The 15,241-nt window shown below is 54.9% G+C and overlaps 1 protein-coding gene across 1 annotated transcript; it reads left to right on the top strand.

Annotated features, from left to right (window-relative positions):
* Positions 1–1,895: 1,895 nt before the first annotated feature.
* On the top strand, positions 1,896–11,883 carry GDPD2 (glycerophosphodiester phosphodiesterase domain containing 2). Its single transcript, XM_032847760.1, has 16 exons — positions 1,896–2,062; positions 3,771–3,884; positions 4,136–4,239; positions 4,548–4,641; positions 4,814–4,873; positions 5,154–5,252; positions 5,383–5,476; positions 5,635–5,780; positions 5,931–6,013; positions 6,115–6,265; positions 8,300–8,521; positions 8,697–8,845; positions 10,453–10,600; positions 10,757–10,839; positions 11,091–11,119; positions 11,218–11,883. Exons 2-16 carry the CDS (start codon positions 3,780–3,782, stop codon positions 11,268–11,270), a joined length of 1,620 nt encoding a protein of 539 aa, XP_032703651.1. The 5' UTR covers positions 1,896–2,062; positions 3,771–3,779; the 3' UTR covers positions 11,271–11,883.
* The last annotated feature ends 3,358 nt before the right edge of the window (positions 11,884–15,241 follow it).

Genomic DNA, 15,241 nt, shown 5'->3' with positions numbered 1-15,241 from the left:
GGATATTTCCTGCCCTGACTGTCTCTGGATTGGGTTTTAAACAGTGCCCTCGGTTGTCTTCCATATTGCTGAGGTCAATGAAATCTTTTAAAGTGTTAATATTAAGTAAATAAATAAATCTTAGTCTAGCTACTGTTTGGAAAAACCCTCTGTGCCAGACACAAAAAGAATCGCCTGTGTTCCTCAGCCTCTGGGAAGGCCCTCGAGGAGAATGAGGGCAAGCACCCAACCCAGGTCTCACTCATAGTGAAGCTTCTTGTGTGACTCTGGGGTGGTATTGGGAGCTGTTCTGAATGCACTGCAGCCCGGTTTCTTGGCACAGCCTGGCCGTGGGACCACACTGTTGCCCAGTCCCAGGACAGCACAGTCCTGGCTGCCTGCTGTCTCCTTTGAAAGGGGAGCGGTGTGTTGTTTACTCCTTACTATGCATCAGGGTCCCCCAGCTCTGCTTAAAGCTAAAATGAGGCCAGCCCTGGCCTGCCAAACCGACTACTGACTGGCCTCGAGGCCTTCCGAGGAGTTCATGAGCCCTGGGCTAACTATCCCTGCATTCTGATCCCAGTCCCCCCATCTAACCGAAGGCTCCCAGAGCACACACCCCCAGCCCAGCACTGGGCCCACGGAATCCAGGACTCTTCTAGAATCCACCAAACCCTAAGAGAAGGAAACTGAAGGACAACCTATCTAAAATGGAGCCCGCAGGAGGCCTAGGTGGCCAGGCCGCCTCTCTGGCCTCCGGCCAGCAAGCTGCCCTGCCTCTCTTTGCATTTTAATGACAAGGGAGCAAGGGAGCCTCTTGCCATTGCCAACTAGAGCCCCTGGATACAATGGGAAGGCAGAGGGAGGGCCCCTCCCCTGCTCTTGGCAGAAGAGAGCCAGTCTTCCTTCTCACTGTTCCAAATTCAGTACGTGTCGGGGGAGGGGAAAGCGAGTTTTTTCCCAAAGAAGATGTTTTTTCCCACCAACACTGTGCAAGCCTCCCAGGCTTTGAGCCACTGCATCAGCCAAAGAGTAGAGAGGGAAGGTCAGTCAAGCCAGCAACCATCCCCCAGCCCTCATCCCACCCAGAGAGAGCCCTGTGCTTTTAGCACTGAGCTGACTGTAGCGTACTAGCCAGCCTTCTCCTGCCAATGGTATGTATAGTAACAGCATCTTTTGCATGTGTTCATCTTCCAAAAAGCTTGTGACCCTAACACTACACTCTTCAGATGATTCCTAGAAAGAGACTCTAAATACCTTCGGGACAAAACAGCAGGAATGACACAAGGCTCACTACATCCTGAGTGATCATCTCCTGTCTGGGGTGATGGGAAGGGGAGGGCTACTAGTGTCACCTAGGATTCACAAGGCCCATGGGGACCCTGGGTCCAGAAACAGGGCAACTTGCTACCCAGAGTTCAGGAAGTAGCTTGCAACCCTGTATAGGGTTTTCCATGCACCTTATAGAAGTGGAAGTAGGATCCCAGGAGGGAAAGGAGGCTAATGAATCAAGGCCATCCTCCCAGGGAGCTTGAGGGAAATGCTAGACTCCCTCTCTCCCTTTCTCTCTCTCTCTCTCTCACACACACACCCCTTCTTCCCAGGGGGTTGGCTGGGCCCCTTCTCCTCACTGCCAAGTCACAGAGTTGTGTGGTCACCTCCCCCCAGCTTCCCGCCCGCCCGCCAGTGCCCTCAGCCCTCGCCTCCCTGAGCCCCGGGACAAAGCCCCGGCAGTGACTGAGAGGGGAACAGGAGGAGGGACAAGAGGGATGGGGAGGGCCGCACAAAGGAAAAGGAATTCCTTACGCCAAGCCCCCCGACCAGCAGGCAGCGAGTAAAGAAGCAGATCTGCTCTCCCTCCCCCTCTTCGCCCCCCCCCCAACACTGGCCATAGAGCAGCTCTCAAGCCCTTAGGACATAAGCCATGCAGCCTCCTGTAGGTGGCAACAGTGCCACCTGTTTGACCGGTGGGGCTGAGCCAAGGACTAGAAGAGGGAGGAGACAGACAAACTCGGAGAGGAGCTGGGAAGCAGTGCAGAGCAGAGCAGAGCGCAGAGCTGAGCAGAGCTGCCGCTGAGACAAGGTGTGAGGGCTGGGGAAGGCTGGGGGTGACAGGCGGGAATGGTGGGGTGGAGACTGGTTCCCACCAGCCGGTGGTGGGGCTGGGGTCCAGGGATGGAGCAGCACCCCTGCTCAACTTCGCTGATTGGGGTTTTCAGGCTACTCAGATCCTGACCCCAGCCTACAGACAGCTCCTGGAGGGAGGTGGGACTCTGGAAGACTGTGTCTGGGGTACAAGGGCAGGACCTGAAGGGAGGCAGAAGTGTAGATGGAGCCCCAGGCAGGCTACTGGAAGCCAGTCCCAGGATGGGAAGAAGCAGGGGACTCCCTTTAGGCTTTTTTTTTTTTTTCCGTGGGAAGGGTCTCAGAGAGGGGAGAGTTTTCCTTCCCCTAGCTACAGCCCCCTTACCCCTCCACTCCGTACCCTAATCCTCCTTTCCCAAGGCCCCGGTGGGGTAAGGAGGGCAGTTTCAAGAGCAGCCACACCCTCCTCCTTTCGGGGACCGGCCACTATGTCCCCCTCTAAGACTCCACAGTTTTCGGGGGCCCAAATGACAAGGGCTTGTGTCCCTCAGATCACACACACTGGGTGTATCCAGGGATTCCTCTACACACTCGAAGCCGTCTAGAAACCCATTAGTACTGACAGCCACTAGTGCGTTCACACATACCAAGGCTGACACAAATCGCACACCCTCTCAGGTAGAAGGATACACAGCCAGCCTAGTTCGGGGACCAGTAAGCCAGCTAGGTCTCAGTGTGACCCGAAAGCACAAGGTCTAACAATCCTGGGGCCCCAACACAACCACGCCCCCCACCACACTCAGGGGTGCACGCGCGCATACACACACACACACACACACACACACACACACCTTTGACCAGTATTTGTTGTACTTTCACCCAAGTGAGCTCAGAGGGTGGGGCCCCGAAAAGGGAGAAGGTGGAGACTGGGTTCCTGGCTGGGGTTGGGGGGGTAACTGGGCAGGAAGGGACACGACTGGGGTGAAAGAACTTGGATTTTCCAGGTGTGTGCGGACAGGAAAATGTTTCCTTTGGAAGGCTGGGAGGAGACCCAGGCAACCTGTGGCTCTCCAGTCTTCCTCTCACTGACAGTGCCCCTTGCCCCCTGGGAGGTGGAGACTAAGGATCTTTTCAGTCAGGGCTTTGTGGTGTATGCAATCTCTGTATCCATAGCAACTGGCCAACTAGTGGGGCCTTCCTTAGCCCCAGGTCAGAACTAGAACCTCCGCTTCAGGTTATTCTTGGTTCCTGGGGTGGAAGGCTCCCCACCATGGGGCTGCCTGAAGCTTGGCCAGATCAGCCTCAACTTGCCCGAAATGAATTTGCCCCACCCCAGGCAGTTTCTCCCAAGCCCCCACCCTTGGGCAAACACGCAATCCCCAGAGTTGGATGGATGCTGTTAACCATGGAGGAGTTGGGGCGGGTGGGTACGCATCCCTCCTGCAAAGAGGCTGGACCTCCTTGGTCTCCCACTGACTTTTCAGGTCTCCAGATTCAAGAGAAAGAAAGACCCCAAAGATTATCCCCCACCCTTGGCTCATGTCCTTGTCCAATCTGGCATTTAGGGCAGCCCCATGACCTCCCGTTGCTGAGCAGCGGCCCAGGCCTCTGCTCCTCCCCACCCCCAGCTCCTCAGATATGCTGGGAGGGAGGCTGGGCTCCGCCTTCTGCCAGGGTCCCTGATGGCTGAGTGTCCCTTCTCCCAGGCCCTCACCATGGCCGAGTCCCCTGGCTGCTGCTCCGTCTGGGCCCGCTGCCTCCACTGCCTGTATAGCTGCCACTGGAGGAAATGCCCCAAAGAGAGGATGCAAACCAGCAAGGTGGAGTAGGGATGGGGGGGGACCGGAAGTCCGAGGCAGAGGCCGCCTGGAGGGGATAAGGAGGCCCAGTGTGCTCAGAGGCAGCTGGGGGGAAGGGGCTTTCTCTCCCCAGGAAGAAAATCTCTCTCTGCCCGAAGAGCAGAGCAGAGCAGCCCAACGCCTGGCAGGAAGCCCCCTTGAGCTGCCATCCGTTGGGGACTGTGAGCTGGAAGTGGGGATCGGCTGTGAGCTTCTCTCCTGCCCCTTTGCAGTGCGACTGTATCTGGTTTGGCCTGCTCTTCCTCACCTTTCTCCTCTCCCTGGGCTGGCTGTACATCGGGCTCATCCTTCTCAATGACCTGCACAACTTCAATGAGTGTGTCATGGACCCCCTCCTTCCTCAGCCTCCACGTTAATCTCTACCCCACTTTGAGACCCCTGGGTGCTCAGTCATCCCCAGCCCTGCCCAGCTGCCCTGCTGCCCAACCTCCTTAGAAAATTCCTCCACAGAGTCCACGTCCCACACCCCCCACCCCCGTCAAGTCCTTGGGGCCCCTGGCCCCATGAAGGGCTTCCCCTCACTCCCTTCTGGTCATCCTTCTGGGCCCATCCACCTCAACTCCCCTTAGGCCACTATTAACGCCCCTCCCCTCCACTCAGGCACTTTCCTCTCCCTTCCCACAGATTTCTGTTCCACCACTGGGGACACTGGATGGACTGGTCCCTGGCATTCCTGCTGGTCATCTCTCTACTTGTCACATATGCATCCCTGCTATTGGTGGGTCGGGGAGTGGCCCGTCTAACCCCCCCCCCCCAACTCAGTCCTCCCTTCCTGCTCAGCTTCTCTCCCTGGCCACCCAGGGGAGGGCAGGGGGGAGGCATCAGCCTGGGAAGCCCATCTCAGGGACCCCTCTGGGTGCCTCATTACTCCCACCACCCTCTGCCTCCAGCTCCTGGCCCTGCTCCTGCGGCTCTGTGGCCAGCCTCTGCATCTGCACAGTGTCCACAAGGTAGAGTGGGGGATGGGAGTGAGCGGGAAAAGGGGGGCACTGGGCCCGGCACTCAGCCAGTTCTTTGCCAAGCACCCCAGTATTCTACCCGTGGACTCAAGCTTAGGACCTGAACCCCAGTAAATATGTGTTGAGTGAAAGAAGGAACGTGGATTAGTCAAGGGGAAAGAAATGGTCCTGTTGTCATAGAGTGTGGGTGGGGGGTGGAGGGAGGGGCACAACCTGGGGATCCATGAGCCCAGGTTGACAAAGAAGGAACCATTTACCCCCGGTCCCCCAGATGTTGCTGCTGCTCATTATGCTTCTTGTGGCCGCTGGCCTTGTGGGACTGGATGTCCAATGGCAGCAGGAATGGCGTAGCTTACGTCTGTCACTGCAGGTAAGTGACTTATCCCCATTGCCTAGGTGGGAGCCTTGGCCTGCGTCCAATCCCCTGGTCCCCAGGGCTGCGAGTGGCTCTAGACTCAGGACCTGGGAGGGGCACTAGAGAGAAGAACTCTTCTCCACAGGCCACAGCCCCATTCCTTCATATCGGAGCAGTTGCTGGCATCACCCTCCTGGCCTGGCCCGTGGCTGACACCTTCTACCGTATCCATCGAAGAGGTGCCAACTCCACTCCCTGACATACCCCCACTGGCCATTGATGCTTCTGCCTCCTGCTGCCTGTTCTACTGCACCTGCACTCTGCTCTCTGCCCTCCCCCACCCCGCCTCAGCTCACCCACCACCCTCTCTCCATAGCCTATCCCCCACTCCCCACAGGTCCCAAGACTCTGCTCCTGTTCCTATTTTTTGGAGTTTCCCTGGCCGTCTACCTGGCCCCACTATGCATCTCCTCACCCTGTATCATGGAGCCCAGAGACTTACCCCCCAAGCCTGGTCTGGTGGGACACCGAGGCGCCCCCATGGTGAGCGCTGAGGGGGATGCTGGCAGGGTTGATGAATGAAGGAGAGAGGGTCTGCTCCTCTAGGCTGCTCCTCTAGGCTGCAGCATCAGGCCTGTGAGCTCCCAGGCTCCCACCCCTCTCTGCTACCTCCCTGTCAATTCCCTTGCCCAGCTGGCCCCCGAGAACACCCTGATGTCCCTGCGGAAGACTGCTGAATGTGGAGCCGCTGTGTTTGAGACCGATGTGATGGTCAGGTGAGAGAAGCTGGGGGTGCAGAGGGATGCAGGAGGGGAGCTCGGGAAGTGATGAGCAGTCCCAGAGCTCAGCCCTCTGACCACCCCCTTTGTGCCCTCAGTTCTGATGGGATCCCCTTCCTCATGCATGATGAGCACCTGAGCCGGACCACGGATGTGGCCTCTGTGTTCCCAGCCCGAACTTCCTCCCACAGCAGTGACTTCTCCTGCGCCGAACTGAAGAAGCTCAATGCCGGGACCTGGTTCCTAGAGGTAAAGATAGCCTCACAGAAGAGGCAACCACCTGTAGGTCCACTTGGGGGAAAGTTCATTCATCAATAAGTATTTTCTGAGCCCTGTGCTGAGCTACCAGTATCCAGTCTCTGCCTGCAAGTCACTCCCTCCAAGGACAGGACAGAGCTGAGCCAACAGGCTATTAGAATAGGAAAGCTAGAGTGATCACAAGACCTTTACGAAATAGGGAGGAGAGAGGGCCACCTAGGTAGCTCTGATGGTTAAGTGTCTGCCTTGGGCTCAGGTCATGATCCCAGTGTCCTGGGATCGAGCCCCACATCTGACTCCCTGCTCAGCAGGGAGCCTGCTACTCCCTCTCCCGCTGGCCCTCCCCCTGCTTGTGCTCTCTCTCTCTCAAATGAATAAATAAAAGATGAAAATCAATAAATATGTAGGTAAGTAAATAGGAGAGAGAGCAAAGCTGCTGTTTGGCTCAGTGGGCATGGGAGAGGATCAGAAGTGGTTTCCCAAGAAAGAATTCCTGAACAGCACATGAAATGACAGTAGTTTTTAAGGTGGGGAAAGCAGGGACTACAACTCTAGTCAGAATGAAGAGCATATGCAAAGCGCAGAGGCATGAAGAAGTGTTTCCAGCAGACAAAATTGGCTCAGTGCGACCAAGAGATAAAATTCATGGGAGCAGTAGGAGGTGGGACTGGCAAGGGGAGCAGGGGTTTGGTCTCGGAGGCCTCTGAATGCCAGACCCAGTTCAAGCTCGGTCCTGTAGGTGACAGAAAATATTCATTAAGGGTACTTTATTTCTTCAGTTTCTCTTTTCCTGATTATCAAAGTAATACACATTCCTCATAAAAAATTAAGCATCAGAAAAATAACCTAAATGATGAAAAGCCTCCCATAATCCAACTCCTGAGATACTCATTGCTAACAGTTGGACACATAATTCCATGTGTCCATATACATGTATGTACACACATGTACTTTTCATTTTGCGTGAATAGGATCACTTCATATATTCATTTGCAACTTGACTAGTTTTTCATTTGAACTTTATGTAAGATGACATGTCAGAGGGATCAAGATCGGGGCTGTCTGGGTTTGACTCCTGGCTTCACCACCTGCTAGCTAGTGTGAGCCTGGGCTCCATTCCTTAGTCTTTCTGGGCTTCATTTTCCTCATCTGTAACACGGGCATCATAATAGTACCTTGGGACGATCAAAGAAATTAATATACATAAAGTACTTCTAACACTGCCTGGCACATAGTCAATGCTTAATAGGTATTAGATAGCTTTGCTTTGTCCGTGTTGGTGATTAGGAGGTAAGTCATTTGTTGATTACAAGGGGACGAGAGTAGAGTGGCAGAGGTTTGGGACAGCCACTAGGGATGGAAGAAGGAACAAAACAAGAACAAGTAAAAGAATGGTTAAGTGGGGCACCTGGCTGGCTCCGTCGTTAGAACATTCGACTTTCAAGATCATGAATTCGAGTCGTGCATTGGGCATAGAGCTTACTTAAAAAAAAAAAAAAGGATGATGAAGTGGCACTAAAGGTGAAAAAGGTCTAAAGTGATAGTCCACACGATGTGCTCTGCCCCACAATTCTAGGTCTGGAGGAGGCAGACAATTATAGAGTTGAATCGGAGTTTGGGATTTTGGGGGGGGTGGGGGCAGGCAGGGCAGGAACAGAGCGGAGGGTGCTGTGGAAAAGTCACTCAAGCTGTGGATGAACCAAGGGTAGGAGAGGATGTAGGTGTGGCAGAAAGGGGTTGATGGACCAGGAGGAAACCAAAGGGTCAAGACCCCAGAGGTCTATATGAGACCAAAGAGAAAATGTAGCAGGAAAGAGGAAGTAAGGAAACTGGGAGGGTGGGAGGTTGGGAGGTGGGTGTCACAGAGTAAGGTGTTAGATGGTCTGGAAAGGGCCACAGTTGAGAGAAAGAAAGACCGTAGCTCAGAGGTGCACAGAAGCTAGGCGCCAAGTGGGGAAAATGAGTGAAAATGGAAATGGCCTAAAGGTTCCTTCTGGTCTTAAAATAATTTTCCTATTCTTACAGAGGCAACCCTTCTGGGGGGCCAAGCGGCTGTCAGGCCCTGATCGGAAGGAGGCTGAGAACCAGACAGTACCAACGTTGGAAGAGCTGCTGAAGGAAGCTGCAGTCCTTAACCTTTCCATCATGTTTGACTTGCGTCGCCCCCCACGAAATCACACATACCATGACACATTTGTGAACCAGACCCTGGAGACTGTGCTGAGTGCAAGGGTGCCCCAAGCCATGGTGATATTGCCAGGACCCAAGTGCTCCCTCTTGCCCCTCTCCCCAGCCACTGCCTTCCCAAGGCCCTCCCCAACTCATATACTCCCTTCTGTGGTCAGACCTCTCTTCCCCCGCCCCCTGGTTCTGGAACCCCCAAACTCTCCCCAGCTTCACGCCCATCTTCCCTGAACCACAGGTCCTTTGGCTACCGGATGAAGATCGGGCCAACGTCCAACAGCGGGCCCCCAGGATGCGCCAGATATATGGACAGCAGGAAAGCAACAGAACCGAGAGGCCCCAGTTTCTCAACCTCCCCTACCAAGACCTGCCACTCTTGGATATCAAGTGAGTGCCAGGGGAAAGGAGCCGAGGGGACCCCAGGAAGCTCCATGGCAAGGTGGAGACACCTCAGGGAGGACAGAAGCCGTTCATTTATTCACGCATACAACAAATATTTATCAATATATCTAACACTCACTCTGTGTCAGGCACTCCCTGTGCAGGTTTTGGGCATACATACCAGCGAAAGAGACAGATCATAAACCAAATGAAGTACACACAGAGTGGATAGTGATAGGTGATAGGAAGATAGTGAGATGGGGAGATGAAGGAGAGCCCTCAGGTTTGGGAGTGAGGGCTCAAGAGGGGCCCCATTGGGAAAAGTCGTTAAAGACGTGCTGTCTGGGCTGAGACCTGACCAGTCACATGGAGATCCTGAATGATGACAAGAGCTGCAAGAGCAAGGACAGCAGCCAAAGGAAGGGGAAGCTGAGGCTGGGGAGGTAGGCAGGAGTCAAACTGGGTAGGCCCTTGGAGGCCACAAGAATGGTTTTAGCTTTCCTTCTTCACCAAAGAGATAAGTGCAAGAGAGAATAGGTCCAGGCGAGAGACGAGAGAGTGCTAGATGTGAGCTGGGCCCCAGAAGCGGACCGAGCCAGTAAACAGGATAGACTGCAAATCATGCAGTTGCCAAGGTCTCTTATAAGGTCCCTGTGGTCACAGAGGGGGGAAAAAAAACCCATGGCCTGAATGATAGCCCAGTAATCGCAAGTATTTCAAGGACCTCTCCCAGAGCTGTCACCGTGGAGGGAGACACGACATTGGCTTTGGCCCTCCCTTAGTCTTGCCCTAGCCAACCTCAACTATGGATCATGTTTCCAAAAGACATGAATCGGTAATGAATACACTGGTGATGAAATCAGGGCCCCAAAAGGCCTACACACTCCAAGACCGTGGACCAAATGTACCGAGAGGAAAACACAACAGGGATAGATGCAGAGACCCCAATCTGCGGTCCAACGGAAGTTCGGTTGCAGCAAAGACAAGAGAGATCCTGGCATTCAGCAGGAACATGTGCGAGAGAGACCGGGGCTTTGATTGAATAGTGTGCATATTAAGTCATCGGTGGCATGTGACATTGCCAAAACCAACCCGACCCCGGGCTGCCTGAGCGCAGGCATCGTGCCCAGAAGCCAGGAGGGGTTTTGCTGTACTCAAAGCTAGGCCAGGCCCACCTGGGATATCACGTTCAGAGGCAAGCCCCCACACTTGAAAAAGAACACTGAGAAACTGAAGCAAGGACAGCTTAGGCGAGGTTTGGATGGCCAAGGGAAGGAGCAGGCAGGTCCCCCAGCCCTCGGGTTGAAGGAACTAGGGCTGCTGGGCCTGGGGACATGGTCACCTGTTCCTCAGACCTCCCAAGGACTGTCGTGGGACAAAGAGGAGAAACACATTCGGGAGCCCCAGATGGAAAAGCTAGGATCCAGAGGTGGGCCCCACCAGGAGGCAAAGTGCAGTCATGCAAAGAAAATCACCGTTGGTCAGGGGCTGCTGTGTAAAGATCAAACTGATAGTTCCTTGGCAACAAGGCTGTAGACTCAAGCATGGACGGGGGCTGCCTTCTGTGCCTCGTGCCCCGTGACCCTCGATGTTCCCGTTTCCCACCTCCACAGGGCACTACACCAGGATAATGTCTCGGTGAACCTGTTTGTGGTGAACAAGCCCTGGCTCTTTTCCCTGCTCTGGTGCGCAGGGGTGGATTCGGTCACCACCAATGACTGCCAGCTGCTCCAGCAGATGCGTTACCCTGTCTGGATCATCGTAAGGGCTCTGGGACTGTCCCCCCCCACTCCTTCCTCCCCTGTCCCTGCTTCTCCTTAATCCAGGCCCTCTCTTCCTTACATAGTCCATGCCCTTCCCCCATATAATACCTTTGGCGCTCCGGCCACCAACAGGTGCCTCTTCCTCTTCCCGTAGCCCCCTCAAACCTACCTAATGATGTGGGTCATCACCAACTGTGTGTCCACCCTGTTGCTTCTGTGGACCTTCCTCCTCCAAGGGTGAGTGCCTCACGCCTCGGCTTCCTGGGTCTTCACTCTCCCCACAGGGTCCCGGGGATGGGGGTGATTCAGACCCACATATGCTGCCGGGAGCACAGGGTTGGGGCTATGTGGTTCCTTTGAAGGTCTGAGACCCTTCCTTCTATGCCAAATTGGCTGGAACCCAGGAAAGGCAGTGTTGGGGAACCTGGGATCCAAAGGTCATGCATGAAGCTGGCTGAACTCATAATGGGAAGCTTTTCTCCCTTTAGGAGATGTAAGAAGGAGAGAGAGAAAACTGGTAAGGACATTCTCCCCTCACCTCAATTTTCCTCCTCCTTTAGCCTGCCCTTTGGTCACTCCCTATATGTCCTCCCCTCTCCCCACCCCCTGCTCTAGGCTTAGAAACAGCAGTGCTGCTGACCAGGATCAACAATTTCATAATGGAGTGAATGCCCAACCCTGGACCCCCACCAACCAGAGCCTGAGGCTCGTCTGGACTGACTAACAACAGGGAAGGGAGAGTGGCTGAGTGGGGATGGGGTGGGGTAAACTTGGCCAACGGAAGGTTTTGAACCGTGAGGGCCGTCTGCACAGATCATGGGCATGCAGCAAGCTTCCACGGAGTCTGACTTCCCTCAGGGTTTTGACCTGAGGTCGTTGGGAAGACAGTCATGGGAGGTTTCTCCCCAAATGAAACTAGAACAGAGGAAGTGGGAAGGAGGTTGCCACAATAATGTTTCAGATCTGCCTGTACCTATTCTTGTGTAGAAGGCACAGGGTGTGTCAGGGACAGACCAGCTTGGACCAGTGACTGGAGGAGATGACAGAACGGCCTTTCCTGAGAACTAAGATGATGGAAACACTAAACCCACTCCATTCATTGTCCCTCCTGACCGCCGCAATTTAACTGCTTTCCTGCTTAGATGCTGGGGGCTTAAAAGCCCATGTAGCTGTTTAATTCTGCACCTATAGGTGGCTTTTTGCTGTTCACAGACTTTTCTTCAAGACTGGTTGGCTCCTCCTACGTTGTTAAGCTGATACTTAATGAATTTAACCCCTGTTGGGTCGCGGTCTGATCTTTTCAGCGCGGGGGCTTGGGTTGGGGGGTGCACCTTCCATCCCGGCCTCATGTGACATGACACTGAGGGGTCATTACGGGGAGGTTCTTGGGCTGGAGGCGGGAGGACCACCTCCCACAATGAAGGGCTGCAAGAGAGGAAGCAGGAGAGCAACCCCCGCGGGGGACACTCTGGGGGGCCCGAGGCACGCTGTGCAGAGTTGCGTTGTAGCTCCACCTTGTGGTCACCTGCCGCAAGAAGAAGGCTGCGTCAGCCGTCACCGTGACGTATGAATGCCACCTGTTTTCCGTGCGGGTTAGGGACCTGTGTCCTTGACTCTAGACCCTAAGGGTATAAGCCGATTTCCACAAATTTTCGCCTATCTGAGCTGCGGCGCGCAGGGTCTGGTTCCCAGGCCCTCCTTCCCCTCGAGAGCAAGTTCCCCAGTGTGTTTGCTGTTCGTGAGGTCCTGGGCTAAAACCAGTGAGGGGCTGACCTAGGGTGAGGAGTCCGGTAGAAGGGGGAGGGAGGGGGCCAAGGCAAAACCGGGGACCGGAGCAGGCTCTGTGGCCGACTCTTCAGTCCCCCACCGCACCAACATTCACCCCCGTTCGCGTCTCCACACGAAAGGAAATTGAATTAAGACGCTGGCGAGGTCAGGAGTTTCGGTTCTCAATTCCTCTCCTTTCGCCAGACTGGGACCTGAGGGCGGCACTAGCCCCTCCGGACAAGACCCTACTCGATTCCAAGGCAGCCCCCCCCTCTCACCCCAGCCCGGGGAACTACGATTCCCAAGATACCCCTGACCGCTTCCGGTCTCGGGATGGACGGAAGCGTGTTTGAATTTGTATTCCCGCCCCCTCCTCCGTCCGGGTCCCGCCCCTTCCCTTCTCACCGCCCCGCCCCCGCCATGGATACACATGCACACACGTACACAGGCAGTGCTCCAAGCCAACATACCTGGCCTGCAGCTGGCGCGGTGGGAGGGGGCGGCGGCGCTCAAGGGACCGGGAGGAGGTAGGCGCCTCAGGAGCCAACGCCACGGCTGCTGTCTGGTCCCAGTTTCCTCGGGTGTCCACGCCGCCTTGCAACAGCCAGGTCTCCCTCACACACTACCTTTTCAAGCTGCATTTCCTTAGTTTTTCCCTGTTCCCGATCCGTCCCTCCATCTGACCGACTGCCGGCCTCACCTCCGGGGCGCGCAGCCTGTCAGGTACTGCCAGGCTCTCACCTCTCAGCGCGCACCTCCGCCCCGCAGCCCTACTTTTCTGCCCCTTCCCGGGCGTCCAGCCTCGCAGCCCAGCAGCCTCTAACTCACCTCCCCTTCCAACCCAATCCTGACAATCTCCAGGCTGTCCAGCCCCCGGGGCCTCAACTTCTCAGCTCCCAGGCTTTCCGCAGCAGTCGTGTAACCGCCGGAATGCCGGGACCTAGTCCCAGACCCTAAAGCCCGTAGCCCCTGAGTCGTCGGCCCTGAGCCTGCCACCGCCTATCCTTACCGTCTTCCCAGGAGGACTGGGCAGCTATGGTTCACTTAACTTCTATGAGGCCTTCGGCTGGAGACTGGGACTGACAAAAACTTAAGGGTGGAGGGCCTCAGGGAGCTGCTCGTTGGGGTTGGGGTGCAGTTGCTCTCCGTTATTTTTAGCTGCTGACTCACAGCTCCTGGCATCCGGGTTTGGGGCTAGCAGGCTGGGCTAGGGGGCTATTAATAGAGCCAAGGCACAGCCCCGACCCAGTTCAGTTTGGAAGCACAGGGAGGAAGGAGCCTCCCTCTGTCACCATGCCCTGATGGAAACATTGCGGACTGAGGCAGTGGCTGAACCAGTACCTCTCTAGCTACCAGTACCTCAAGCCTAATATCTCTACCTTGAAACTCCCAAGAGAAGGCACACAAGACTCCTGGGCACAGCTCTCCCCTCAGTTTGCCATGGCTTGGGGTTCTGCCACAATGAACCTCCTGTTGTACTATCTGAGAGTGACGACACAAGCCCCAAGTAGAACAGTTATTGTGGCTACAGATTTGGCTTGCCTGGACCTACTCTTGGGCTAGAATACTGGGTTACCAGGAAGAAAAGCTCTGGCTTTCTGGTCCCCAGAAGCCCTTATAAGGATGGGGTACTTCAGCATGGTCCTAAAAGAGAGGGCAACAGAGCTGAGAATTTGCTAGCCCCATACTAGACACAACACTAGGAAACTGCTGAATTCTGTATTTACCGCTTGCCTAGTCTTTTGCTTTCCCTCTTGTTGGGCTCCCTACTCACAGGGGTCAACAAACCTCAGGATGTCTCCCAACTCCATAGGGAAACCTAATTCAGGAAAGCCACTGAGAAACTTGGCTCCGCCAAGATATAAATGATCCTTTATGTATCGTCGTTTCTATGGAGACTTTTTTTTTATTTCAATGGGCTAACGTAGGAATTCCTGGGGTGCCTGGGTGGCTCAGTCCATTAAGCGTCTGCCTTCAGCTCAGGTCCTGATCTCAGGGTCCAGCTCCTGGGATGGAGCCCTATGTCTGGCTCTCTGCTCAGCAGGGAGTCTGCTTCTCCCTCTCCCTCTGCACATCCCTCCTGCCCCCCTCATGCTCGCTGTCTCTCAAATAAATAAATAAATAAAATCTTCTTTTAAAAAAATAAATTGGGAATTCCCTGATCCGTACATTGGGAATGGTGGGGAAATCTTGATACTTTACTGGACTACTCACCAAAATTATTCCTACCCACACCCAATTTGCTAGAATTCCCATTCACCAAGGATGCACACCCACAACAATGGCCCCTTCCTTGTAAACCAGAAACTTCTGCCTTCAAGCGACCCAGATCTCCAGCTCCCAGGGGAAACCAGAGGGCTCTGGGACAAGGCTGCTTGTTTCTCCACATACAAAATCTGTCTTTGTATACAGGTCCACCTTCAAGAATGAGCCCAGATTATCATACAGCAGCAGGCCGCCCTGTCCCAACCGGGTCATTTTGCTGAGGGCTCCAGAGACGGTGGATGGGATGAGAAATGGTCTCTCTCCTCCTCCAGGACCCCCTCGCCTACTACTCTTTGGTGGCATCAGTCTCTGCGCAGACCCCTCGGTTGCCTAGCAACCATAGCCGCCTGCAGGGGCGCGGGGCCGCTTTGGACCTGTAGGGGGCGCCTGCCTCCCTGGGGCCTCAGGCTGGAGCTCTAGCAGTTGAGAGTGTGTGCCAAGTGTCAAAGCGTCTCAGGGTTGACCGCGTGCTCCCAGCCTAGCCAACCCAGTCCAGTCTGAGTCTCTCCGGAGTGAGTGGGGAGAAGTACACTATGGTTCTAGAGGGATTTTACTCATATTCATTAAAAATGAAAAGATGAAAGAGGGAGGGAGAGAGAGCTCGAGC

Source organism: Lontra canadensis, unplaced genomic scaffold (assembly GCF_010015895.1).
Source record: "Lontra canadensis isolate GAN:19392208 unplaced genomic scaffold, GSC_riverotter_1.0 scaffold193, whole genome shotgun sequence".
In the NCBI taxonomy this organism is placed as follows: Eukaryota; Metazoa; Chordata; class Mammalia; order Carnivora; family Mustelidae; genus Lontra; species Lontra canadensis.
This window is presented reverse-complemented; position numbering and strand designations above follow the sequence as displayed.

What these genes read in the sequence shown, in the direction of transcription:
- GDPD2 (XM_032847760.1), top strand. Translation starts at nt 3,780, where the DNA reads ATGGCCGAGTCCCCTGGCTGCTGCTCCGTCTGGGCCCGCTGCCTCCAC. An exon ending in GACCTGCACAACTTCAATGA is followed by an intron (nt 4,240 to 4,547) that starts GTGTGTCATGGA and finishes CCCTTCCCACAG; the next exon opens with ATTTCTGTTCCACCACTGGG. An exon ending in TGGACCTTCCTCCTCCAAGG is followed by an intron (nt 10,840 to 11,090) that starts GTGAGTGCCTCA and finishes TTCTCCCTTTAG; the next exon opens with GAGATGTAAGAAGGAGAGAG.